At 41.5% G+C, this 26,440-nt stretch overlaps 1 protein-coding gene across 3 annotated transcripts in view; it reads left to right on the top strand.

Moving 5' to 3' along the window:
* Positions 1-26,440, top strand: part of gria2b (glutamate receptor, ionotropic, AMPA 2b) — a 42,849-nt gene that overhangs the window by 11,423 nt on the left and 4,986 nt on the right. For all 3 annotated transcript variants that reach the window (XM_076149186.1, XM_076149188.1, XM_076149187.1), the window contains 11 exons: positions 8,444-8,683; positions 13,876-14,072; positions 16,036-16,089; positions 16,183-16,341; positions 17,746-17,913; positions 23,733-23,837; positions 24,254-24,361; positions 24,915-25,121; positions 25,248-25,615; positions 25,757-25,955; positions 26,160-26,407. In XM_076149186.1, coding sequence (XP_076005301.1) covers positions 8,444-8,683; positions 13,876-14,072; positions 16,036-16,089; positions 16,183-16,341; positions 17,746-17,913; positions 23,733-23,837; positions 24,254-24,361; positions 24,915-25,121; positions 25,248-25,615; positions 25,757-25,955; positions 26,160-26,407 — 2,053 coding nt within the window. The remainder of the gene's footprint in view (positions 1-8,443; positions 8,684-13,875; positions 14,073-16,035; positions 16,090-16,182; positions 16,342-17,745; positions 17,914-23,732; positions 23,838-24,253; positions 24,362-24,914; positions 25,122-25,247; positions 25,616-25,756; positions 25,956-26,159; positions 26,408-26,440) is intronic.

Raw genomic sequence — 26,440 nt, 5'->3', positions numbered from 1 at the left:
CTGGTTGCTATGGCAGCTGTTGTTTCAGAATGCTAGATGAAGCTGTGCTTTCATAGACGTTAACTAATTTTGTTCTGGCAAGGCCAACATCATTAGAACATAGAGCAACAGCTCCGAAGCCTGTGTGGTATTTCCACTAAAGGTCAGTGGACATACAATATGTTTTATTACAGGAGGCAGATGAAATGAGAACAAAGTAGCTGTGTGTGATGTATGGCCCGGCGCTGCACTCACACAATCAATATGGCTGAAGAAATCTGTATTGTGCTTAGCAAGATGGATAGCTGCATAGAAACACAACCTAGTGCTTGGTTCTAAGATGCAGGGTTTCTTGGGAATCGGACACATTTTACAGGGAAAATGAAGAATTTATCATCAAAGCACATTATCTGTGTATTCTTAAATCAGCAACAAATGATCCTTTACAGCATATTACTTTTCTATGCAGTTTGTTTGCTTTTAATCGTCACATTGAATATTTTATAATTTGCCACATTCATTTGCCACACAAATCCATTAAGCATTTTACGTTTGAATTGTGTACTGAAAATAAAATTTGATACTTCATCCTTCATTTGCTTACAATCAATCCATGGCCCGTGTTGCGTGCAGGTCTCATGAGGCTACTAGTTTTATGATGTATTTACACTTATAACCTCAAATCACATGTGGATCATATAAAGTGTGCACTCTTCAATTTAAAACTCAGAGATAATGGTGGTAAGTGCAGTGCTGTGTTAGTTAATGGTCAGTGACACAACCACAGCAGTCAGCAGCCCTGCTTAGTCAATAGTAACTGGCATTGATGCGCTGTTGAGGCATTTTCCCAGAATCTACTGCTAACGCACACACTCGGGGCCCTCCCTTCAGCTCCTGCTCAAGCCGCCTCCCCTTTAGATAACATAAAACATCATGAGAGAACTGATATAACGTTGGGGGCGCTGGGCAATGACAGCAAATTGGCCCCTTTAAAATAGAGCAGCATTCAAGCGACTTCCCACTTGTGAAACCTACATCCTCCATCCACAAACCTCAGAAAGCCTCCAGGAAACAGGTCAGTGAACAAAAGAGAAAGGGAGAGGGGGAGAGAGAGAGAGAGAGGGCACGATGGGAAGAGGGGGAGATGGGAGGGTGGAAGATGATAAGAACTGAGCGGTACTGTTCTACTAGAGACCAGCTGCCGGAAGAGCTGCTCAAAGCCAGACAAAAACACTTCCCAGTGCGCCTCACTTGGCCATAGTGACACCTCCCAGAAGTCTTCCTATCAGCCACTTAAGGACATGGGATCTGTCACCCCGGCAACTGCTGCTTGCGGTGCACCGCCTATGCCTACCCAGTCAAGTCATTTCATCTTTTACTGACTCTTGCATTCATCTCTCCATTAATTCAAGTTGTGAAAATTGGCAGAATTTGTTCAGGATGAAATGTGTTGGTCTTCATCCCAGCCTGAACCGATCAGCATAGTGAGACGGCTCACCAGTTCATCCCAGGTTTCAGTTTAGTCCAGTATAATCAAGTCACATTAAAGTTTAACCCGCTATCACATAAAATGTCTCAAAAAGCGTTACAGGCCCCATGAAAGAAAAAACAGCTCTGGGGTCTAGCCAGTGTTCTCTTTGAAGAAGACAAGGGAAAAGTCACAAAAATATATTATCATAGAAGGAATAAAATGGAAGAAATCCTTGGAGAGGCCATTCAGAGAGAAATGTTCCTCCCGAGTGTGCAATACTAGCTGCAGATAGAAGAAACAATACGAGATGACATAAACACAGCAACTGAGTTTGGGTCCAGTAAGAGGATTTCCACAAAGCCAATATGAAATCGCAGAGTCCATGAGATGGTGCAGAGAGGAGAGAACCATAAGAGAACCCAGAGCCGGGTGAAATGGACCTCTCTGCATTGTCCCTGTACTCCGTGAGAAGGAAAATGGATGAGCCCCCCCCCTTTCTACAAGACAGAAAGACCTCAGAAGTTGATAGACTACAGACAAAAATGAGGGTGAATATTAGTAACTAAAATAAGATCATTCAAATTTCCGTTTTTCCAGTTTACTTAAGAGAAATGACATTTATATAAATGCTCTCTACACTATATGAAATGATGACAATATTTTGTGCAGTGTAGAGAAAACATAGCCGATATATGTTACCCTGGCAACAGCCTACCGAGATCAAACATCATATCTTATCTTTTATGGTCTGCTTGCAATGCTTTTTCGTAGTGGTAAAACAATTCCCCTGCTTCACAAATGTGATTCTTCTTCTTCTGAGGTGCTACAGGTCCCAGCATATCAGGTCTTTCACCATTTCATTTTTAAATCCATAGAAAACTTTAGGCATGCTTATGTATTCAGCCTGTGGCCTAACGCTATATTAATTGAGTCAGGGAGAAAAGATTAAAGTATTAAAAAAAAAGCTCTAAAGTCGGAACTTTCAGGCAGAAAGTTTTTCCTCGCAGGTGCAATGATGAGGATGTGAATGTGGTATTACAAGAGCTACTTTGGAAGAAGGCAGCAATTCTGTTTTTTTTTTTCTTTAAAGTGTCCCTAAGCTGTCATTGCTTCATCTGCAGCAGTGCAGAATAGACAGGAGGACTCTGACAGGCCCTAACAGTGTACAGATCACCCAGGAGAGCCACTGTCAGAACAAGACATCTTTTTAAATGCTTATTGTTAGATGTCTGCTGACTGGGAAGCAAGGTTTTATTGTGGTGTTTAGGGTGAGAGAAAGAGAGAGAGAGACTCAGTTGATGAGGTCAGCGCAACGCAAAATGCTTTTATCACAATAGTGGACAACAGACACACAATATATTAAGTCTAAATCACACTATATTTAACGCTGGAAAACATCCAGGAGGAGCTGATTGAGGCCGGGGGCAAGAAGATGGAGGAATGGCTGTATTGTGGAGAACGGTATGGAAGATGACAATGAGCAACATCACATTTTGAACTTGAGTTAAGTATCGTCTTTCCAGTGGCTGTAAATGCTGGATGACAGCCGCCGCTTCATTCCCCTCCTAAATGACTGCGTCTGTTTGTGGAGAATTGAAGTGGACATTTAAAAATAGAAAAGGACGCGACCTCAGTGACCTCAATTGTAGCTACAGCTCTCAAAACATATCCCGGCATGCACTTGGGGAAAAGGCGCAATCCTAGACAGGTTGCCTGTCAATCACAGCGCCTTAGATACACAGACAAAACATGTTCACACGTTCACCTACAAGCAATTTCCAGTTGCCAATTCCCCTTAACCTGCAAGTGTCTGGACTGTAGGGCCAAAGAAGCAACTATATCAGTGATAAAGACGCTCGGGTTGCTATGACGTTAGGGCAGAGTGGCTTTAGACGTCTTACCAACTGGTGACGGATCAGTTTTACATAAAGCCTCCTTGATCCGGAAGTCTTTCTCTTGAGGTGAGAACAGCAGCGTTGGAGTGAGTGCAATATGTAGCAGCACCGAGACCGGACTGTTGATCAGCATGACAGTGACGTGGAGGCGTTGGTGTGTGTGTGTGTGTGTGTGTTTGTGAGAGAGTGTGGCTGTGTGTATTTTAGACTGCTTCATCCATTTTGCTTTATATTGGAGGATTGCAGAATTCCTCTCCTCGACTGTTTGGATGGTGGTTGAAGTCTGAGGGGCTACATAAAGGTGAATAGTGTGGATGCTGACCCAGTTTGATGTAATAATTGTGGATGTTGGAAACTGTGACAGCTGATTTGTGTGCAGGCACATGTTTGGTACCTCTGATATAATCCACAGACCCTATGAAGCTTGTAAGTTTAAATAAATTCAGTCTGACAAGGACCAAAAACTATATAATGATCCTCTAAATATCCCATCCTGAAAATGTCTCCCTATATCTAAGAATGCCTTTAATCAGTTGCTGATAAAGTGCTGATATACTGATGCAATTAAAGTACATGCGGTTTAATATGTCTGTTAAAGTTGGACATTTAAGTAGTAGAAGATACAACAGAACAGTGATGGAGTGGTGGAAAAGTCTTCAGTGCCATGGTGGTGAAAATGAGGTCAGCTAATTGGGACGGCTAAATATATTTCACAGGGTGGAATCTTCCCCCTGCAACCTTGGAAGGTGATACACAGTGTTAGAGTCACTGCTGCGACAGATTTAACATCGCAGCGATAATGAGCTGATTAGAACCGTCTGATGACCACAAAGTGCCCAATAGCTTTAAAGAGACAGAAAGAATATAAAGAGAATTTTCACCCTGAAATGAGAAATGATCGAGTCCAGTCATACAACATTAAGCTTTGTGTTTGCAATACAAGTAATGTTTGTTTTGAGAAAGAAGGTCGAGTTGAATGCGCACCATTCCAGTAGAAAACCTTTAACCAACACGACAATGTCACAATTACATTCTGTTGTCATTGCCACATCATCAGATCATCCAACTAATATCACCGTTGGAACCACTTACCACTTATTATTATTATTATTATTATTATTATAGCGCATTGAAGATGTTCTCGAGCTATCACGCCCAAGCACACACAATATTCCCTACACACCCTCATCTGGTAAACACAATATTAGGATTACAAATCCCCAAATCGACAGCCTGTTTATCTGTCTCCAACATTCCCCCAGATTAAATGAGAACGCTGGTTTTCTGGATCTAAGTAGCTCACAGCAAATAAACAATTTTTCCCATTTTCCTGATTTTGCCCAATTAGGGCGTACGAGACTAAAAGGGAGAAAAAATACGCTCCGTCTTTTTAAATCAGAGGCTGACTTGAGGTTGTGACTTCTGAAGGAAAATAGTCCCCAGTCTTATTGGAAACCAGTCAAGATGTGATCAGGGTTTAATGGCTTTTTCTACCTTGCACTTTTCCCTCTCTCTTCCTAGCTGTTATTTGGGGCCACCTTTTCATTTCTAATTAAACCTTTCTCAATTCCTGATTGAAGACACACATGCAGGTGTTGTGCTGCATATTAAAGCGTCCCCATAGGTTTTCTGCCACGTGCCAGCAAATCCCTCTAAACATCAACGCATTGGAAACGGACAGTACACTCCTTCTGGTATGAGAATTACCATATTTGTTTTTTTTTTTTGTTAAACCATTCGTTCCGACATAAGCTGCAGCACAGTCATGGGGACGTCGACTCTCTAAGCATGAGCTGTGAGAGTTTTAATCCCGGGCACAGTCAGCAAGCTCACCAGCAGGGGAGTATTAGCAAAGCTTTGCAATTGTGACAATGGACTCTTCAAGATGTCACTGAAGGAAGCTTCTACAGCTCTATTGGCTATGAAAAGATGCTTTAAAAGAGCAAGTATGGTCATGTATGAAAGTAGCAGTTTGCACCTGGTCAGGGATGACAAGACCATGGAGAGGGGAGGGATTGTTTACAAGAATTCTGCATCTTTCATGTCTTTTTACCTGCATGAAAGTCCCCCAAAAAATCAAATAAATGGGGATAACAGCGCACACTTTCGCTTTCACATCTTAACCACACTTTAATCCCTCTGTATTAGAATTTTGTTAAGTCATAGCCCCTGATCCTGTTCCATAGTCACAGATGGAGCGTCAGACGACAGACCAACACATTTAATTTGTAGCATATTTAGATCTTTTACTATGCTGTTCCATACTTCCATCAGGGACATGATCAGATAAAGATGCCCTATGCTCGGATACAAAGAACAAATATGAACATCATCAAGGGATAAAAGAGATAAAGTAAGAGTTAAATGTGCAAACAGCATTGATGGATGGATACAGGGGCGTTTCATTCATCTTGATTGAATTTAGCAAAATCATTTTACAGTGGCAGTTAACAGGGGTCACACTTTGGATTATATTATCTTCCAGTTCAGCATAAATGAAATTTGATGAGAATGACCTGAGTGCACCGTCGTGTCACATGCTTAAAAGATTAGGATCGGTGCCACAAACCAATGTCCCTGATCAGAGTGTTGATAAGGGCATATTGGTGGACAGCGATGGACATTTAATTGCTAAACTGGGGGATAAGGAAAGATTTTGGAAACACACGACTGCTGGCATTGGATAAGGTCCTGGTTTGCAAATGCTAATTGCGTTCCATTGTCTGGTTATAGTTTATTGGAATTCTGAAAGGTGAAAGGCTGATGGGTTAAGAATACACTTAATAATGGCTGGCTTGAGGTTTTGGTCCAATTACCAAGAGTAATAAAAAAACTGCTATGAATAATAAGGCTTTTTTTTTGTTACAGAGAATCTATCACACAAATTTAGATTGTAACAGCCACCAAGTCAGGAGCCTGTGTGATACAGAGTCATTGCCTTAGAAGACTCTGATTGACAAAGAGTCTGTGGTGATCACAAGGATGCAATCTGAGCCAGATCAAAGACTCAGTATAACCGAGGCATCCAACATTTTTGTCTTCAACAAGTGCCAGACGTTTTAATTAGCAGGTTTCCCTCTCTCACTTTTGCCCCAAACTGCCCCTGTGAAGCTGCTCAGCTCATTATGGTGAAAGATAACAGTTTGTCAAAGCACTCACTGGGTATGTTTGCAGGAAACTTTAAAGCAGGAGTGTAAGTATGATTGTAGAATCGACACGTCAGTTTAAATACAGTAGAATTGAACCTAGTGAGGATAAAAAGTGAGCATTTGTTTCAGGATTTTCCATGTTTAAATTTAAAAAATAGCCATAGACTGAGGTTTCATTGACTAAAAAACAACAACAGATGGATATTGAGCTTTTTCACTTCAATTGAATTCACTTGTTTTCAGCGTCCTTATAAACTGGAATCCTTATAATCCATTTGTGCTGGTTGGTTGCTCTGTAAGTTCAATTAGACTAATGATATCACATGCTGAGACACAAGCGATGCGATACACACATCAGCAGCATACACACACTGTAGTGGTTGATTTATGTCCACATAAAGAACTGGTGGAGCAGGACATTAACAGTAGGATAAAAGAACATGACGTCATCAGGATACCCTACAGCTTCCACCACACACACTTGTACACATAATAGCGTACAGAATGGATTGTTGTGATTGAGCAGCGTCTATCCAGTCGTTTGGTTAACCCGAAGCACGTTCAACCACTTAATGAGCCCAGGATACCGCATATCAAGACTAATAGCCTTCATCTGTAGCTGAGCTCTGAGATGTTCGGTGGCTTAGTGTTTGAGGTGATGTAGCTGTGCTGCTACATAGGTACAATATCCTCGCTCTTCAAGCCGGCCCAGCATGTCTACAAGATAATGCCACAGCCAAGTGAAGAGCGGCAGAAGGCCTGCAGCGCACAATAAACCAGCTAACATCTACTGTATGGACACCAGCTTGCTTATGTCAGCAAGCCGTCCCAGGTGCACTGTGGAAAAGGAAGTGACTCATTAGATTAATTACACTGGAAGACATATATGTCCAAGTCAATAAGCCTGAATAACTTACATTTGATCAATACACATTTACAAGCAACATGCCAATCTGCTGACCGTGATACAATGTTTGAGAAATGGCCTGCAGCCTCAGGTTACTCAGATATTCAGCATTCACGTTTTCGTCAATCCACAGTACCTTTGCTGATTTGTGCATAACTGTATGTACAATACTTGGGCATGGATCATGTAGTTAAAGTAGTTTTTCTTTGACATCTGAAGAAATCATGAGAAAAGGTCGTCATCAGAACACGGTGGTTGCATTCCCCTAAAGATGTCTAAAAAATATGATATAGCCTGCAGCGTAAGAATCTACTCCTGATGTACGACTGCAGATGGTGGTGTATGTGTGCACTCTTGCATATATGTACTCAGCTACATATTCTCATATAAGACGCCCAAAGTAGAACATGCAACACAGGAAGTAATATCATAGTGCCTCAGAGAATGGATCTCCTGCATAAAGGATGAATGCACACTTCCAACACTGCTTATTCCCACTGAGTAAGTAGGAATCCCACTATGAAAACGTCACAGGGCAACTCGGGAAAGTTTCAAGTTCTGATGGGACTACAGTGGTATTTTTTTTTTTTTACTGTTGGATACAAGCGCTCCCCTGGCACAGCTTATGGACAGCTATTATCCATTCATCAACTGAAAGAGAAACCGAAAAAGACGTCCCTTAATGGTTGCGTGCGGCTCTAATGTGCACTAAAGGATTGTAATAAAGCTCTTGGATATATGCGCCGTTACGCCTGTCCCACCAACTCATAGTAGTCACTTGAAAATGGGGGCCCGGTATGAGTTGCATAGTCATCGCAAATTACAAATAGGATGCATGTGTTTCAATTAAGTGGATATGAGGTAGTATGAAAAACGGGAGAGGCTGTTCCATCCTTCTTCCCGGTGACATCCTCCATTTCAGTTCAGTTGTAAAGCCTCTTAATCTACATCCCCAAGATACTTAGAGCTTAACATAGGCAGGTAGGTTGAGTTATACACATTAAATAAATGATTTTAACATGTGTTTTTGTCTCCGCTTCAGTCTGTTCACAGTTCTCCAGAGGGGTGTACGCCATTTTTGGATTCTACGACAAGAAGTCCGTCAATACCATCACGTCGTTTTGCGGCACTCTCCACGTCTCCTTCATAACGCCCAGCTTCCCCCTGGACGGAACTCAGCAGTTCATCATCCAGATGAGACCCGACATCAAAGGGCCCCTCCTCAGCCTTATCGAATACTACAAGTGGGACAAGTTCGCCTACCTGTACGACAGCGACAGAGGTAAGACACGGACGCCGTCACGCCACTACGTCTTGCTGTGTCATTTCTAAAGCGTCCTGCCTCCAGAATTGATCCCGAAGGATATTTCTGAACTTAGCTACCAGTCTTGATATATTAAAAGAACCTGACTTTTGATAGATTTAATGGTACTGTGTGTTCCTTGTAGAATTTGGACTGGGAGGGAGTGACATTTATTAAGGTCTAAAGGGCATTTACAGAGCAAGCATTCATTTAAAAAAGAAAAAAAAGAAAGGATTTTGGCCTTTTGTAAAAGCAATCATAGTATTGTGCTTTCAAACAGGGGCAGTGGTTTGTGTTAATACAATCCAAAAGGTTACATTCAAACTTATTCCTCAAAAATATCACACTCGCCTCACACAAAAGATAGTTTTACTGAAGGCCATCTGTGATTTAGAGCCTTTTTTAATGGAATATTGAGAGGAAGGAGGTCGGCATCGCCATGTTTGACGCACAGTAGAGGTGATGTGCCCTGCAGCTCTGGACTCGTGTTTATCATATGAAGATAGTGAGTTATAGGAATGGGTACACCAAGTAATACACAGATCTAACACAGAAATATACCTAGATATTCCTGATTATTGAGCAGTGGTGGAAGATGTACTCTCATAACGATATCTAACTTGAAAGTGTGACAATACAAGTAAATGTTTGGCTTTCAGAATTCAACTTGAGTCGAACATTTTTCACAGAGAGAATACAAGACCCCACCAGCCTTCAGATACACACACACACACACACACACTTTGCTTTTGTGGCGGTGAGATGAAAAACTTCAATAACACGGAGACACCGATGTCTGTGAAAATTGTCATTCTGAAGCATTTGTGCATCTGTAATTGCAACTGGATAGAATTATAGCCCCAGATTTCATGCACGCTTGCCAAAGTTGAAATATTATCCGACCTCTCAGAATATTATTCAGACTTACCTCACATTCATTCTATTCACTTCTATTAGATACAGATATGAGCCTGAAAATGAAATAAAACGTAGACATTTTATAGTTGTTATAGCTTTATGAATATGGGGCATATATATGAGGGTGTCGCAATGCCCCGTGGTTTTAAAAGGAAACTCACATATCATACTTTAAAATCACAAAGCTCAAAGAATAGGATTATTGCGTATGTTTGTAATAATGTATCTCATTTCAATGTGCCATATTGCTCATTTTGTAGCATCACCCACTAATTGTGAATGGATGTCATCTGTCATGCAGCCTGCTGCGGCACATTCCAGCACTGACAACAAAACTGCTTCAATTCTACACTATTCTAATATTGTTAGAGCAATTAAAGCAATTATTAAGATCAGTTTATAGTGGAGTTACAGTTTTCTTATAATCTTAAGACCTGGAACACTTTGATGGTAGAATAAGGTTCAAACCACAACAACAACAACAACATCGGTGGACCTTTCAATAATACACTGTCTTAGATCAATAACACCCTTTTCTCTCTCTCTCTCAACCCCCCACATGTCACTCTTCGCTTGCTGGCTCTGCCCGACCCGCCCATTTCTCATCTCTCAGCATTCATCGCTAATAGGAAACCACCTCGGTCGCCCCTACTCCAACCGCCAGCAGAATCAAATATTCATCCTCTCTAAATCAGAGCTTGTGTCCCAGCCAGCTGTTTTAAGAACGGCCCAATGCTAACGCCAGTGCTTACACTCAGACATCAAGTCGCTACTATATGCATTCAACAGCACTAAAGGGCCCTGATGTGCATATTTCATCATTGCATGGGTGTTTAATTAGGTCAGTGAGCTCCAACTCATTCCCATGGCAACTGAAGTGTGGTGCCGGAGAGAGAGAGAGAGAGAGAGAGAGAGAGAGAGAGAGAGAGAGATGGTGAGTGACTGAGCAGATTGGTAAGTGATGCAAGGATGTGCGTGGGGGTGTTTGACAGTCAAAGAGGGACAGAGAGAGAAGGCGAGAGAGAGTGGCCGCTGCTTATCATGAATTCTATTAGAGCGACATACTAATGAATAAACCAAACACCTGTGTCGTCAATGAGTCCATGTTAACCCCGCACACTGTGAAATCATTTTGCAGTTTCACATTATTTGGAATATTGCTTCCATTTGGCAACTATAAATGTCCTTATTAGACAGGATGAAAGAACTCGGCCTGTCAAAATCTCCACATTTCTGCCAAGTCTCCTAGCAATAAACAAACCCAAGGAAGCAGTGCCAGTGTCAAACCCCCATGTGATGTTTACAGAGCCAGTGTCGAGGATTTAGGGTGAGGATTATATGACAATCAAGGGAAGAGACATTTTCTTTTTTTCCACGTTTTCTTGAATTTTTGGATTGGAATTTATGTAGGAGAATGGAGATGTAGGAGAAAACGCCTCTCTTCAAGATGAATCAGTGCTGATTTGTGCTTTAATGTGCGATATTTCCATATATCTATGGGTGCATTGAACAATATAGAGTTTAAATTATTATTTAAGTTGCCTGCTACATGGTGTAAGTCTTGGTAATCATTTCTACATCAGTATAACGTTTACAGATTTGACAAATTATACATTATGTCGTATTTGAATTGAAAGTTTATAAGCATTGAAATATTTTGGGAGCTTTCACAACCTAACGCCCTGTAGCCCCTAAATAGCTTTTAACAAATAAAAAGAAAATTGTGCCCATCCATGAGCACATTAGCGCATTTGCTCTCATTCCCAAGTAAATGAACATTCAAAGTTCAGCAGTATTTGTCCAGTTGCAGCACAATAGGCAATTAAAACCGCATATCCTCCAGCGGTGCTACGTTTAGTATTACGCGGAAAGTGGACAGTCATTTTCTAAAACATGAAATACTTGAGGAAAGCATGCAGGATCTTTTGATGGATGACTGAAGGAAACAATATCTTAGATCTAAGAGAATACAAAACGGTATTTGTAGGTAGTGGATTGTTTTCCTCTATGCATTATTTATTTGTGATTATGAGTCTTCCAGCATCATATTATGCACATACATTCATACACAGCAACCCACTGCCATTGTATTTTTTTTTTAATCATGAGCATGAAATGAGGCACTTGTGAAGGCTACAAGTCCAATCACTGGATCAGAGGAATTCATCTCTTCACTGAGATCTGAGAAGAAGTCACGCTATAATATTCACAAATCACATTCATGATTACACTTACCACTACATGGAATGGTTGTGTATAATGACTGACGCGACGGTTTTTAAGCCGCTGTTCCTAGTGCTGTTAATGGGCGAATACAGCGGCCATTAATCCTCACTCCCTGCAAGCTATGATCACAGCTTTATGGTCTGAAGAAATACTGTGAAGTAACAAAAAAAGAGCTGAGCATGGTCTTACTCACAGTGTCAAAACAATCACTTTGAATTATGAACTTTAACCAGCATTAATACAGAAAATCATCAAAGACTTCCACCATTTGTTTTATATTCACTTTTAAATCACTCAGAATTCTATTTATCTCATTTAATGAACATTGATGAAAGACTCAACCTAAGTAGACCATAATGACCTTACTGTAATTATGATGCATAGTTCACTCAGACAAAACTGCAAGCCTCCCTTTTCCTCCCTACCATCATAAAACCTCTGCCGTGTTGCATGAAATTGATTCCATCTGTAATTCACTTCTCTGTAGCAAGGCGGAATTAAACACTCAACCCTTTTATCAAACTGTTCTCCAACTGCTCTCTGCAGACCAGGGATCAATATGGGAGAGATTCAGCTGTGAAACGAGATAGGGAGCATGATAGGAATTGAAGTTCAAATGGAGAGTGTAGTCTCTGCCTTTGACTATCGACTCTTGAGATTGATGGACGTGTGCTAAATATAATTGAATTACTCCGATGCAGCAGCTGTGTCTGTTCATTTTGTTGTACGGACTTTGGGGTAAAGGGTAAAGCCTCAAGAAGTGAGTGTATAGGTGGATACTGAAAGAAACAGGGATGTCTGTGTGTCTGTGTGTGTGTGTGTGTGTGTGTGTGTGTGTGTGTAAGTGCAGGTGAAATAGAGCTTAAACACTCAACACTGCCACGAAGACCAGAGTTCAGTTCCCAGCGGCAGTGGTGCCTCCAGATCAGTGCTTCATTTAGTTGTGTTCACGGGTGAGAACCCAGGTGCTCACAGCAATAGCAACTGTCTACAGACTGTCTGTCTTCACTGACGGAGGGGAGTTATAGGGAACATATTTGTCTGAATCCCAGTCCGGCCCCTCGCCTCACCCACTCCTCCTCTGTCTTTGAGTACAGACAGGTTATGCCAACTTAAGTTCTGTCTTTATTTTACTCATCCTGCATTTAATAAAGATAAAAACATGTTGGATTGGAATTTGAAAAGACCTAAATTCATTTCACCTTTACCAGCAACACTGGCACAGACATGCATGCGTTTTTTGGTGCGTATACATATTGGTTTGGGAAATTCTGTATTTGCAATGAAGCAGCTCAGCACACCAGCTGTCTAAGGTATCAGTATCCACGGTGATAAAGAAGTTTGCTGCTTATAATAGAGAGAGGTGATCGTATCCTACAGTTAAAGCTGTTTAATTAGAGCCTCTTCTTTGATGTAGAGTGCCCTCCACAGCTGCGAGTGTGAATTCATGCAGAGTGACACGACACAGTGAAGAGTTAGTGGGTGGGGATAAGTTTAGAAGAAAGTTGCAGAGAACCTCTGTTCGCATTATGCTCTGCTATTAAAACTACTGTCAGATGAGAGGAAGCACTTAGTGACTCCATATGAATCAGATTAGGCAGGGAGTATGAACCCTCCCTACGCCAACGACGGGGGGAGAACCACACAGGCTGTGCTACTCCTAAACTGGGAATTAAAAATGTGACAAAAAATGTTTTTATGGTCCAATTGAAAAGTTATTATATGTAAATATAGCAGATGCAGCTATTGTTAGATCCTCTCCCCTCCCACATGTTCAAGTTCACCTGTGACTCATCCTGATGAGCTCTTACGTAAGAGGCTGAGGCAGATTTAACCATCACTGTAAAACCTCCAACGACCTTAAATAAGGGCAGAGAACGCATTAAAGTGGCAATGAAAAAGTACAAATTTGCTCCGTGTTTAAGTGTTTTCATTTTTCTCTGTGACTCGATCGCAGGTCATTTAATTCACACGCAAATGTTGTCAGTGAAATTCTGTAGTGACAGATGCTTCATGCTCTGCTACAGGACTCACCACGCTGCAGGTTGTCCTGGACACCGCGGCAGAGAGGAAGTGGCAGGTGACGGCTATCAACGTGGGGAATCTGAAGGATGAGAGGAAAGACGAGGCTTACCGCTCACTGTTCCAAGACCTGGAGAACAAGAAGGAGAGGAGGGTGATCCTAGACTGTGAGCAGGACAAAGTGAAAGACATCATGGAGCAGGTACGCCTCCTTACATTCAAATGAGTTTCTATTGATACACAAAGGTTTGTTGTAGCTATTGTCTGCACAGGGGTTTTGATATTAGTCTGCCACCTTTGTTTCTCATGTTGGAGAGCAAAGTCATTCATATGGAAAACAAGAAACAGGCTTTATGTGTGGCAGGCCTATAGTTTGTCATCAAGCTCTCTCTCTCTCTCTCTATCTCTCTCCCTCTCTCTCTCTCTCTTTCTCTCTCCACTAACAGAGACGAAATATCAAATATTAGAATAATTAATTTTTCACATGCTTCCTGTTGGCTTGCTCCACAATTAACCTTTAATTAACCTTAATTACATTCATATGCACCTATCTTGCATTAGGAAAAATTACTTTTGGAGGAAAAATAATACAACCGGGATTACATCAGACCAAGTATTCTCAGTGAACATACAATAAACAGTATGGAAAATATTCTGTGTTGACATTTTCAGTGTTCTTTTACCACATTTTCCACTTAGTTTGGCAAATCATACACAATGATTCAAGAAACGCAAATCATGTTCATAACAACTCACACACACACTGTATATTAGAGGTTCTTTACACTCACAGATGGTCACACCAAGTCACAAACAGCATACAGCCCATGTTACTCTTTGTATTTTATAGCACCCCATCTGTTTAAGATTGACGTGGAATATGAATCCTGGTCTCCTGTGTGAAGGTCAAATGTTTTGTATTCCCTCCCATCAGCTGTATAACATTTCACCATGCAATAAATTGGTCAAACTATTTCCTGCTTTTGGACACAAAAGGTTGCCAATGAATATAAATCATCAGTGCAATTTCTGTTGTATTTGGTCCGACTGTGTGCCTGTGTTTTGTTAAGAATGAGAGGAAAACTGAACACACAGCCACTTCCAAAAGCCAACAATGTCAACATATGATACTGACTACATGCTGATATGATAGCAAGATGGCACAGTAAACTGCTACTGTATAGAGTGAAAGAGAAGAGAAAGACCATAAGTACTGTTATTTAAAACCATGGAGGGAATTCCTGCTGATTTGAGGTCAAAACTGTTCGTTTAGAAGTTTAAGCTCCCCAGCCTTATAGCGTTTATCATCTTTGGTGGTAACTGTCACATTGTTATCTTATATTAATGTGGGAAAGAGACGAAACAATAGAAACAATACATTCAGATGAAATATGCACTGATCCTTGCGGTCCCACAGATGTAGCAAGGCTCCATAGCAGTGACACTAATTGTTACTTTGTGCCGTAAACAAAACCGCAATTAAAGGTTAAGGGCTCACAGGTTATTTTTCTGCACCTTTTACCCCCGGGAGAGGCTTATCGATTAGCATTTAAGGCATTCCCGTGTGTGTTCAAACAAACGCTGAACAAGATCAATGACGGCAGCCTGCGTGCTTTATCGAGGGAAAGCAGATTCTGCTTTGGTGGATGTTCTCGCTTCTTTGTCAAAGCCATTTCATGTGAGATACGTGACATTATTATTCAAATCTGTAGCCCTGATAAAACAGAGGTGTCATTCAAGCAATGGGATTAGTTTCCGGTGTGTCATTTTTGTGCGGTACTGTAACGGTACGTGGCCGCGAGATTTCTGTGGTTACGTTTCTCTGTCATACCACCGATAAGGAAAATGCCTCAGGAATTGGATATCTCTGTCTCACAGTATTTGACTCGGAACATCACAGGCTTTTTTTTAATAATAGCCATCACTGTCTATGTTAATCCTAGTCTCAAATTAAGATGTTTGAATTGAATGTGTGGGTAAAGGTAGAGAATGGCATATTCCTGAGTACCAATCAGTTATGACTCTTGTTAAAGGTGTGTTTGCAAAGAATCATACATTTTCATCAAGGCTCTTATTTCAACTACCTTGCTTGCGAGAAGAGAATGGTTAATCATTGTCATTGGGATATCTGTTATACTTTGTATTTGTGTCTCTTTCCCCTGCAGGTCATTACAATTGGCAGACATGTTAAAGGTTACCACTACATTATTGCCAATCTGGTAAGTTTAAACCACTTCAAAATAGAAAAATGAATACATTTGAGACGGAGAAAGCCAGAGAGAAGGAGTTATTCCTTATTTTGATGTTTTCAGGGTTTCATTGATGGGGACCTGTCCAAAATCCAGTATGGCGGCGCCAATGTTTCAGGATTTCAGATTGTCGACTTTGAAGATCCTTTGGTGTCCAAGTTTGACCAGAGATGGGAGGCACTCGAGGAGAAAGAGTATCCTGGTGCTGACAGTAAAATAAGAGTGAGTTTAAGTAAATGCTTTCACACACACTTAAGTTTGTCTGTTTGGGGGGGTGGGGGATTTGTTTAAGAACTAACCTGCTCCAATATGTTTAAAACTTAATGAATTACATTTCCATTTTTAGTGCCTAATTGTATTCCCGCATTGACACATCAAGAACATTTATCTCCTGTGAAGATGAATCCTTCCTCTGATACAGTGTTACATAATATGCTTTCAATCTATCAATGAAATCAGTAGCTTAGATAGAATAAAGATAATAACTCTTTGTGGCTATTACATGTATAAAACATTTAATATGCAAACCCCAACCCCAATCTTTGAGAGTAAATTGCTAATATACACATAAAGCAGTGATTTGAAATGTATATTTTACTTGAAACTGAAAATAGTACAAATAGAAGATAATTAATGTTGGAACTGATAAACGTTGTTGTTTTCTGTAAATATACACTCACTAATTTCGATGCCTGCAACATTTACGACAAAACAAAGGTTAGTGAAGCATAGAGCGTACAGTATGTAGTCCAGACAGAATACAATACAATATCTTTCTATTTAGAGCCTAAACAGCATGAAGAGAGAAAACTGTGTGTATTCGAAAACCGTCACAGTTGGGGCACTTTATGTTGAAAATTAGTCACAACATCAGTCCTCATTTATCTCCCCAACACTAAACCAAAGCAAGACGTGGTGGATAAAATTCAGCAATCCTTTTCTTTGTTTTCTGACGTTCTGCTGAGTCTAATGTGATGCTTCAGCGGTCAGCGGTAGCCAATTCAGACCCCAGTCAGACAATTTGGAATGTAGGCTATTTCCACCCAGGGGCACAACTACCAGTGAGTAGCTACTATCCCATAGCAATAAAGACAGTCCCAGCAAAGCAAAGGAGGAATAGCTGCTTGAAGTTGATATTTTCAGTTGAGCTGATATTGGAGTGTGTCTCTCTGAAGAACAACGGCTTGCGAATGTTGTAAATTGGTCTGGCACTGGTTGTCTTATTTTTCTAACTCTATAATGACACGTAGGTGTAAAGAAGAAGAGGAGGGATTACTGCAAACAAGCAACCGACCTACTTATATGTGGGCAACTGTGAATCTCTCTATCAACCGAAACATAGTGCAGCTTAGCTTCACCACTGGATGCCCTTTTCATGCTTGTATTAACTAATCTGATCCTCATAAAAAGAGACTATCCATGAGGTCCGGGTTTGTTTTAAGTTGATGGACATATTTGACAGTTCTGTGGTTGGCCTCACATCCTTGCAGGAAGCTGACATTAAGTTCAGATTTGGGATCAGGCTTAGGTTTAAAAGGGTTAGCCAGAGGGGGCATTGTACAACCTTCATCTATGTGACAGCTCTCTCTCTAAATTCTTTCCCATGTCATTGTCGTCTCCCCCTAGTACACATCAGCGTTGACCTATGACGCTGTCCAGGTGATGACGGAGGCCTTCCGCTACCTGCACAAGCAGAGAATAGACATCTCCAGAAGGGCCAACAACGGAGACTGTCTGGCCAACCCCGCTGTGCCGTGGGCTCAGGGAGTTGAGATCGAGCGAGCTCTGAAACAGGTAACACGCACGCACACACACACGTACTTTGGTCGGCAAAGACTGGTTGCCTTGGTAACAGCAGATCTCCAGCAAATGCTCAAACACCCACAAAGACACAAAGTACTGCAGAGAGACAAAAAAACGATGTTTTCACTGCATGTACCCACGCACGCCTTGACAGCTATCTGTTGCAGAAGAACGGAAGCGGAGGTCTTCCTGCAGTCTGCACTCGGATGCACGCAGTTAGCTTCAGTCCTGCTGAGAGCTGATGCCTGACGTGTAAAGTGAAACCAAAGGGGTGCTTTTGTTTTCCAGATTGCAACCCGCTCGAATTTTAAGTGCCTTTCTAGTCAATACAAGTTTATTTTAGGGTAGATTTCATTGTTGGAAACATTCAGGGACAGAATCACTGAGAATTCGTCGCAGTTTTTCAGGCACAAATGAGTCAAATAGTGCGTCACCCTTTTTTCCTGCCACATTACAGAAGAGCACAACTGAAAACTGCATGTTTAGGTTCATACATATTAACTATATGTTGGACATTTCTAATAAACTGATTTATCACTGCTTTTTTGAGAACTGCAGGGGAGGAAACTACGGCTGTTTTTTTTATTTTAGTATTTAACCTATATTTCCTGAGTCAAAGGGACAGTGTTAAACATATCTGATGTTATGGGTGGCAAAGTCATGTTGAGTGGCACACACAGTGACGTTATGTTGTTGTATTTTATGTTATGACGTTATTTTTCTGTTGTGACGTGTGTGTCTGCGTGCACTATTTATACTGCGTGCATGCGCAAATAAAGGCTCTTAAGTTCCCAGACGGTGTCGGTCTGTATTTGTTCTCCCGTGAATATTAACCACAAGGGGGTGTGAGCTAACCGTTTTGTTGACTGCTATAACGATAGACTGCTGCGAAGATGTCTAACGCTACAGGTTATGGGCCCAGTCATACGGGACAAAAATGGTTTAGACTTTTATTCGACGGTGATGAGAAAAATTACGAACTCTGGGAGTCGAGGTTCCTCGCGCACATGGAAATACGCGGCCTCAGGGAAGCTATCTTGGAAGACCCCGAGATAGACCCAGATGACGAAGAATCTCAAACGAAAGCTGAGGCGAAGAGCGGCGAGGCATACGCAGAGCTAGTGCAATGTCTAGACAACAAAAGTTTGTCATTGGTAATGAGGGACGCGTATCGCAATGGAAGAAAAGCATTGGGGATCCTTCGCGAACACTATGCGGGAAGGGACAAACCTCGCGTTGTGAGTTTGTATTATGAACTTTCCACACTCTATAAGGCTGGGAATGAAACGGTCACTGACTATGTTATTCGAGCAGAGAATATATTCACTTCATTGAGAAGAGCAGACGAGTATATTGGCAATGGGCTTCAGATAGCCATGGTGATAAAGGGGCTACCTGAGTTATACAAGCCATTCGTCGTGTACATCACCCAGACAGATGACGCCATAACGTTCAGCGAGTTTAAAACAAAACTGCGAAGTTATGAGAGTACTGAAAAATATGGGAAAAGTGACGTGAATATAGGAGAAGATAACGTCATGAAGACTAGCGGGGCAACGAGGTTCCGTGGAAGAGGAAGAGGAAAGAAAATGACGCTGGCTGATGTCGAGTGTTACACATGCGGTAAAAAGGGACACATGGCCAGAACATGTCCAGAAGAATTCCAGACGAGAAGACAGGAACGGAGATGGGACACACCACAACGAGGAAGGGGGCGCGGTCGAGGACGAGGCCGTGACCAGATGAAGAAAGCTGACGTAGAGACGGAGGCAGAGAGTTTCTTCAAGTTAAGTGACTGTCTTACACAAGGAAGAAACAAGAAAGGTCTCATGGTCGACTGCGGCGCCACAACGCACATGATCAATGACGCCACAAAGTTCAAAACAGTTGACAAGAGCTTCAGACCCGAGGATCACATGATTGAGCTTGCCGACGGAACAAAGATGAGCGGGATGGCGAAGATGAGGGGAGACGCCGAGATCTACTTGCTGGACAGCGAGGGACGTCGGGTGAGGACGAGGCTCAGGCGAGCACTTTACATCCCAACGTTTCCACAAAACATTTTTTCAGTCAAAGCAGCGACAGCCAACGGAGCCGAGATACGCTTCAGGGAAGGTGATGACTGGCTGGTCAACAAGAGTGGTACCAAGTTCAAAATGGATGTGTGTGGTAGGCTGTATTATCTTAGCACAATAGAAGATGAAAATGTTGATGAAGTGTATGGTTGTCATGACATTCAAACGTGGCATAGGATACTTGGTCATTGTAATTTTGATGATGTCGCAAAATTAGAAAAGGTGGTTAAAGGGATGACGATAAAAGGGAAAAATGACAAGTCAAACCAAAACTGTGAAATATGCACACAAGGAAAATTTACACAAAACAGAAACAGACAAGCAGACGCTAAAGCTACAACCGTATTAAAGCTAGTACACACAGACTTGTGCGGTCCTATAGAACCAGATAAAAATGGATACAGGTATGCGATAGCATTTACTGATGATTACAGCGGGAAGATTTTCCCATACTTTATCAAAGCAAAGAGTGACACGACAAAAGCTACAGAAAAATTCATAGCAGATGTAGCTCCATATGGAAAGATAAAGTGCATTAGATCTGATAACGGTACAGAGTTTACCGGACAAGAGTTCCAGTCCTTACTTAGGAGTAATGGGATAAGGCACGAGACGAGTGCACCATACTCACCTCATCAGAATGGAACTGCAGAAAGAGGGTGGAGGACCTTATTCGAGATGACGCGATGTATGCTATTGGAAAGTAACCTCCCAAAGCGATTATGGACCTATGCTGTACAGACAGCAGCTCAAATCCGCAATAGATGCTACAGTAAGCGGCTCGAGCAGACGCCTTACTGTGTCTTCACAGGAAAAACACCTAACCTGTGTAACATGCACATATTCGGCTCTGAATGCTACGTATACAAACAGGACAAGAAGAAGCTGGATTCTAGGTGTGAAAAGGGGATCTTTGTAGGCTATGATAAATATAGTCCAGCATATAATGTGTATTATCCTGAGACAGGAAAAGTCCTAAAACATAGGCGAGATTTGGTGAAGTTTATCACCAAAGGGAGCGCAGATAGCCAGACTCAGACAGGTTGGGACATGGGAGACGACATTGAGAGTTATGTAGTTACACCACCGAAGGTAGTCAACCAGGATCATCAAGAACAGCCTAAGAAGAGTAAGGAGTCCAGTAACGAGATGACAGAGGAGTCTGAGCAAAAGATCAAGTTCGAGTTGGAAAATGTTGAAGTTGAGGATATTGCTGAGGCAGGCCCGACCAAGACAGATAGTACTCAGAGAGAGCATGGAGAAAGGAAGTATCCTATGAGACAAAGAAAAGCTCCAGACTACTTAGCGTACCAGTGTAAAGCCGAGTGTAGTAATGATCAATGTGAAAATATAGATTATTTCTACAGAGTAGCTTATGATGCACCCAAAACATTTAGAGAGGCTGTGGATTGTAAGAAGTCAAAAATGTGGGTTGATGCGATGCAAGAGGAGATGAACGCTTTGACAGAGAATGACACTTTCACTCTGGCTCCACTGCCAAGAGGCAAACAAGCAGTGGGAGGGCGATGGGTATATGCAGTGAAAGAGAGCCCTGATGGATGTGAGACTTGCAAAGCAAGATACGTTGCAAAGGGGTATGGTCAAGTGGAAGGGATTGACTATAAAGAGACTTTTTCACCAACAGCCAATATGACTTCTGTTCGAGCATTAATACAGGTGGCAGTACAGGAGGATCTTATCCTACACCAAATGGATGTGAAGACTGCTTACCTCAATGCTCCAATAGACTGTGAGGTATATATGGAACAACCGGAAGGTTTTGAAACCGAGTCAGAAACAGGAGAACACTTGGTGTGTAAACTCAATAAGTCATTGTATGGTTTGAAACAGTCAGGGCGTAACTGGAACATATTACTGCACGACCACTTTACAGAGAATGGTTTTGTACAAAATGGTGCTGATCATTGTGTCTACAGCAGAGAATCTGAGAACGAGAAAGTGATTCTGTTAGTATGGGTAGATGACATAATCATTGCAGCGAGTAACACCGCCTTACTCAGTGATGTAAAAGAAATGTTGAAGAGAAGGTTTAAGATGAAGGATATGGGTCCACTTAAACGCTTCCTGGGTATCGATTTTACACAGAGTGAGGGAGAGATCAAAATGACTCAAAACAGACACATAGAGAAGATATTGGCAAAATTTGGAATGTCTGAATGCAAACCGAGATCCACCCCATGTGAACAAAAGTTAAACTTTGACAATGAGGGTGAAGTTATTGACTCAGCAGGATATAGAGAGGTAGTTGGTAGCTTAATATACATTATGACATGTACTAGACCTGACCTGAGCTGGGTTGTAAGTAAACTATCACAACACCTAGCAGAACCAAAGCAACAACATTGGGCTACAGCAAAACACCTACTGAGGTACTTAAAGGGTACTATAGATCAAGAACTACATTACCAGAAATGTGAGGAACGCCTACAGCTTGAGGGGTATAGCGATGCTGACTGGGCAGCCGATACAGATGATAGGAGGAGCACAACTGGCTACTGTTTCAGCTTAACTGTGAATGGTCCAGTTATATCGTGGAAAAGTAGGAAACAGCCAACCGTGGCACTATCCACCTGCGAAGCTGAGTATATGGCACTAGCAGCCACTACTCAAGAAAGTATGTATCTTGTACAGCTACTAAAAGGGATAGATAGTAGTAACCAGCAGGAACCTGTCAAGATATATGAGGACAACCAGGGGGCGATAGCCTTATCTAAGAACCCTGTATGCAGACAGAGAAGCAAACACATAGATATAAAGTACCACTTTGTACGATCTGCACACGCAGAAGGGAAAATATCTATAGAGTACTGCCCTACTGCAAACATGGTAGCGGATGTCCTTACCAAGCCAGTGATAAAGGCTAAGTTGGAGAAGTTTAAGGAATACTTATTTGGGAAGTAAAGTGTACTGGCAGATGTAAATGTTTTGAACAACACTGCAATGCTAAATGTTTTATCTTGGGTTTATGTTTTTGTTTACCATTATAGAAAGCTTTAAACATGTCTTTGAGTGGGAGTGTTAAACATATCTGATGTTATGGGTGGCAAAGTCATGTTGAGTGGCACACACAGTGACGTTATGTTGTTGTATTTTATGTTATGACGTTATTTTTCTGTTGTGACGTGTGTGTCTGCGTGCACTATTTATACTGCGTGCATGCGCAAATAAAGGCTCTTAAGTTCCCAGACGGTGTCGGTCTGTATTTGTTCTCCCGTGAATATTAACCACAAGGGGGTGTGAGCTAACCGTTTTGTTGACTGCTATAACGATAGACTGCTGCGAAGATGTCTAACGCTACAGACAGTATTGTGAAAAGGCACTTGTGCACTCCAGCGTTTGCTCTCTAACTGCACAGTGGCTAGGCCTGATCAGCCTGATTCATTCAAATTATCTGAACTCCAGCTGCGCTCATTTACATCACCAGTGTGAGCATATACCCCGTAAAATTGAAGAATTGCAGCAGTGCAAAATTTCACATCCCTGGCAGTGATTAGTGGTGGGTTTAGTAGTCAACATAATATAAGCAATAGGTGCTGACCTCAGTATCCGGCAGATAGATTCCACTGTAACAATCAGCATATGTATTTGCAGATGATGTAATGTAAATATTTGTTATGAAAGCTGCACTGCAAAGCCATTTTAAAGTGAGATTACATTCCACCATATGCTTATATTTTCTGAATCCATCCAACGGTGTGACTCTCTGTCTGTTAGGTACGTGTGGAGGGTCTTACAGGAAACATCCAGTTTGATCAACATGGCAAGAGAGTCAACTACTCAGTGAACATAATGGAATTAAAGAGCAACGGTCCAGTAAAGGTAAGCCTCCTCTCATCATGATGGAGTTAATTACATGTCATACAACTTTACATTTGCAGTACATCTGATAGATAGAGTTTCTAAATCATGGTGTAGCACGATGACTCAATGCATTTATAGTGGCCTCAGTGTCAAACCGTGGTATTTCTCTGTGAGGTTTGTGGGTAGCAGCTGCAGCAAAGTAAAAATCATTTGGTCAATGTTAATTTAAAAAGGTTTTTCATTCTGCCTAAACAAACTAATTGTGCAGCACTTTGCTGAGAGATGTTTTTATTTTATCGACTGTATAGTTTGGATATAAAGGTTTATGTTGTTCCAAACAGCACTCTTGCTATTTTAGAAACAATTGGTGTCTTCGTGGATTACATTTTCTACATTTTAATTTCATTCTTTAATATTCTTATCTCTACCCTCAGATTGGATACTGGAATGAAGTTGACAAAATGGCTGTCACCAAGTCTGATGTCTTTGCCAACGATACCACGGGAATGGAAAACAAAACTGTTATTGTCACCACCATCTTGGTAGGAATCTGTTTTTAGTAAAGTACACACATTATACTGATCATTCACATTGCCTTTTTATGCATTTTGTGGTTTTATATGATAGTATAATCAGTTTTGAGAGATCACACTTTCACGAAATGCATTTTTTGTGCAGATGTTTTAAATTGTCTCGTTTTGAACAATACTGGCATTTAGTTTGCCATCAGTGTAATTTTAGCAAACAAAATGGCTTTAAAATTACTTTTTCAAACAAGCACAAATATGAACCTGATACTTCTGATACATCTATTTTCAAAGGACATACACACATTGGCTTTCTGCCAAGGTAGAAGAGACTTAAGTCATAGATAAATGGAAATATAAAGATAATAGATGGTTATGTCAAAAGGGGAGGGCATGTACAGAGAATGAAAGTGGGAAAAGGCTTAAATTTAAGGAAGCCATGTCAGAAGGTCAAGGCTATATTACATGAACTTCTTGTATTTCGAATGTATTTTCATCCTTGTGTGAAAAGAATTTTGAATTCCAGCCTTGAAACATTGTTCTCTTGTTTTGTTTTTCTCTCCTGCAGGAAGCCCCATATGTAATGCTGAAGAAGAACTCTGACCTTTTTGTGGACAATGACCGGTACGAGGGTTACTGTGTAGATCTGGCTGCAGAGATAGCAAAGCACTGTGGCTTCAAATACCAGCTGAAGATAGTGAGTGATGGGAAATATGGAGCCCGAGATGCAGAAACCAAAATCTGGAATGGCATGGTCGGAGAATTAGTATATGGGGTGAGTAATGCTGATGATTAAGAAACTGAAAAAAGGATACTGACTTTTAAAGCCTTTTGGAAGGAATACAATAATGTACCCCATGTCTTAATTTTGTTCTTTGTTATGTATTCTTTGGTGTAACAGAAAGCAGACATCGCTGTGGCTCCACTGACCATCACTTTGGTGCGAGAGGAGGTGATAGACTTCTCCAAGCCTTTCATGTCTCTGGGCATCTCAATCATGATCAAGAAGCCTCAAAAATCCAAACCCGGAGTTTTCTCTTTCCTGGACCCACTGGCCTATGAGATCTGGATGTGTATCGTTTTTGCCTACATCGGCGTCAGTGTGGTGCTCTTCCTCGTCAGCCGCTTCAGCCCCTATGAGTGGCACACAGAGGAGTACGAGGATGGGCAGATCCAGACCAACGAGTCCACCAATGAATTTGGCATATTCAACAGCCTCTGGTTCTCCCTTGGAGCCTTCATGAGACAAGGCTGTGACATCTCACCAAGGTAGGTTTGAAGATTTAGAACAGGAGTACAAGAATTACCTCATACCACAATTTGTTCTACCAAATTTGAGCAATTTGTTCTACCAATGAGTCACCGACACAGTCCAACCTAAGAAATACTAAAAATCTCTTTATCCAACAGGTCTCTGTCTGGGCGAATTGTTGGTGGTGTCTGGTGGTTCTTCACTTTAATCATCATCTCCTCCTACACGGCTAACCTGGCTGCTTTCTTAACTGTGGAGAGGATGGTTTCCCCTATTGAAAGTGCAGAGGACCTGGCTAAACAGACAGAGATAGCCTATGGAACTCTAGATTCCGGCTCCACCAAAGAGTTTTTCAGGGTACGAGATGGTCTCCTTTTATGGTTTGCACAATGCATTTCAAATAAATATTGGAAAAACAGGATGTTTTCATATTTGACAAAGGTCAAAGTCTAGACAGACTTTTCCAATTTCCAATCAGTGTTAGATGTAATCCCAGTTTCATGCTACATTTTGCATTAATAACAATAATATTATTTCTGCAACTCTTGTTTTTCATCACAGCGCTCAAAAATCGCCCTCTTTGACAAAATGTGGACCTACATGCGTAGTGCAGAACCCTCTGTGTTTGTGAAAACCACAGCCGAGGGGGTTCTGAGGGTCCGCAAGTCCAAGGGGAAGTACGCCTACCTGTTGGAATCCACCATGAATGAGTACATTGAGCAGCGGAAGCCCTGCGACACCATGAAGGTGGGAGGAAACCTGGACTCCAAAGGCTACGGAATCGCCACGCCGAAAGGATCCTCATTAAGGTGGGTGGAATAGTATAACAATGTGTCCAATGT

This window comes from Genypterus blacodes, unplaced genomic scaffold (genome assembly GCF_046128005.1).
Source record: "Genypterus blacodes isolate CSIRO-AG114 ecotype Tasmania unplaced genomic scaffold, CSIRO-AGI_Gbla_v1 ptg000044l_1, whole genome shotgun sequence".
NCBI lineage: Eukaryota > Metazoa > Chordata > Actinopteri > Ophidiiformes > Ophidiidae > Genypterus > Genypterus blacodes.
Note: the sequence above shows the minus strand (reverse complement) of the source record. Positions and strands in the feature narration are given on the sequence as shown.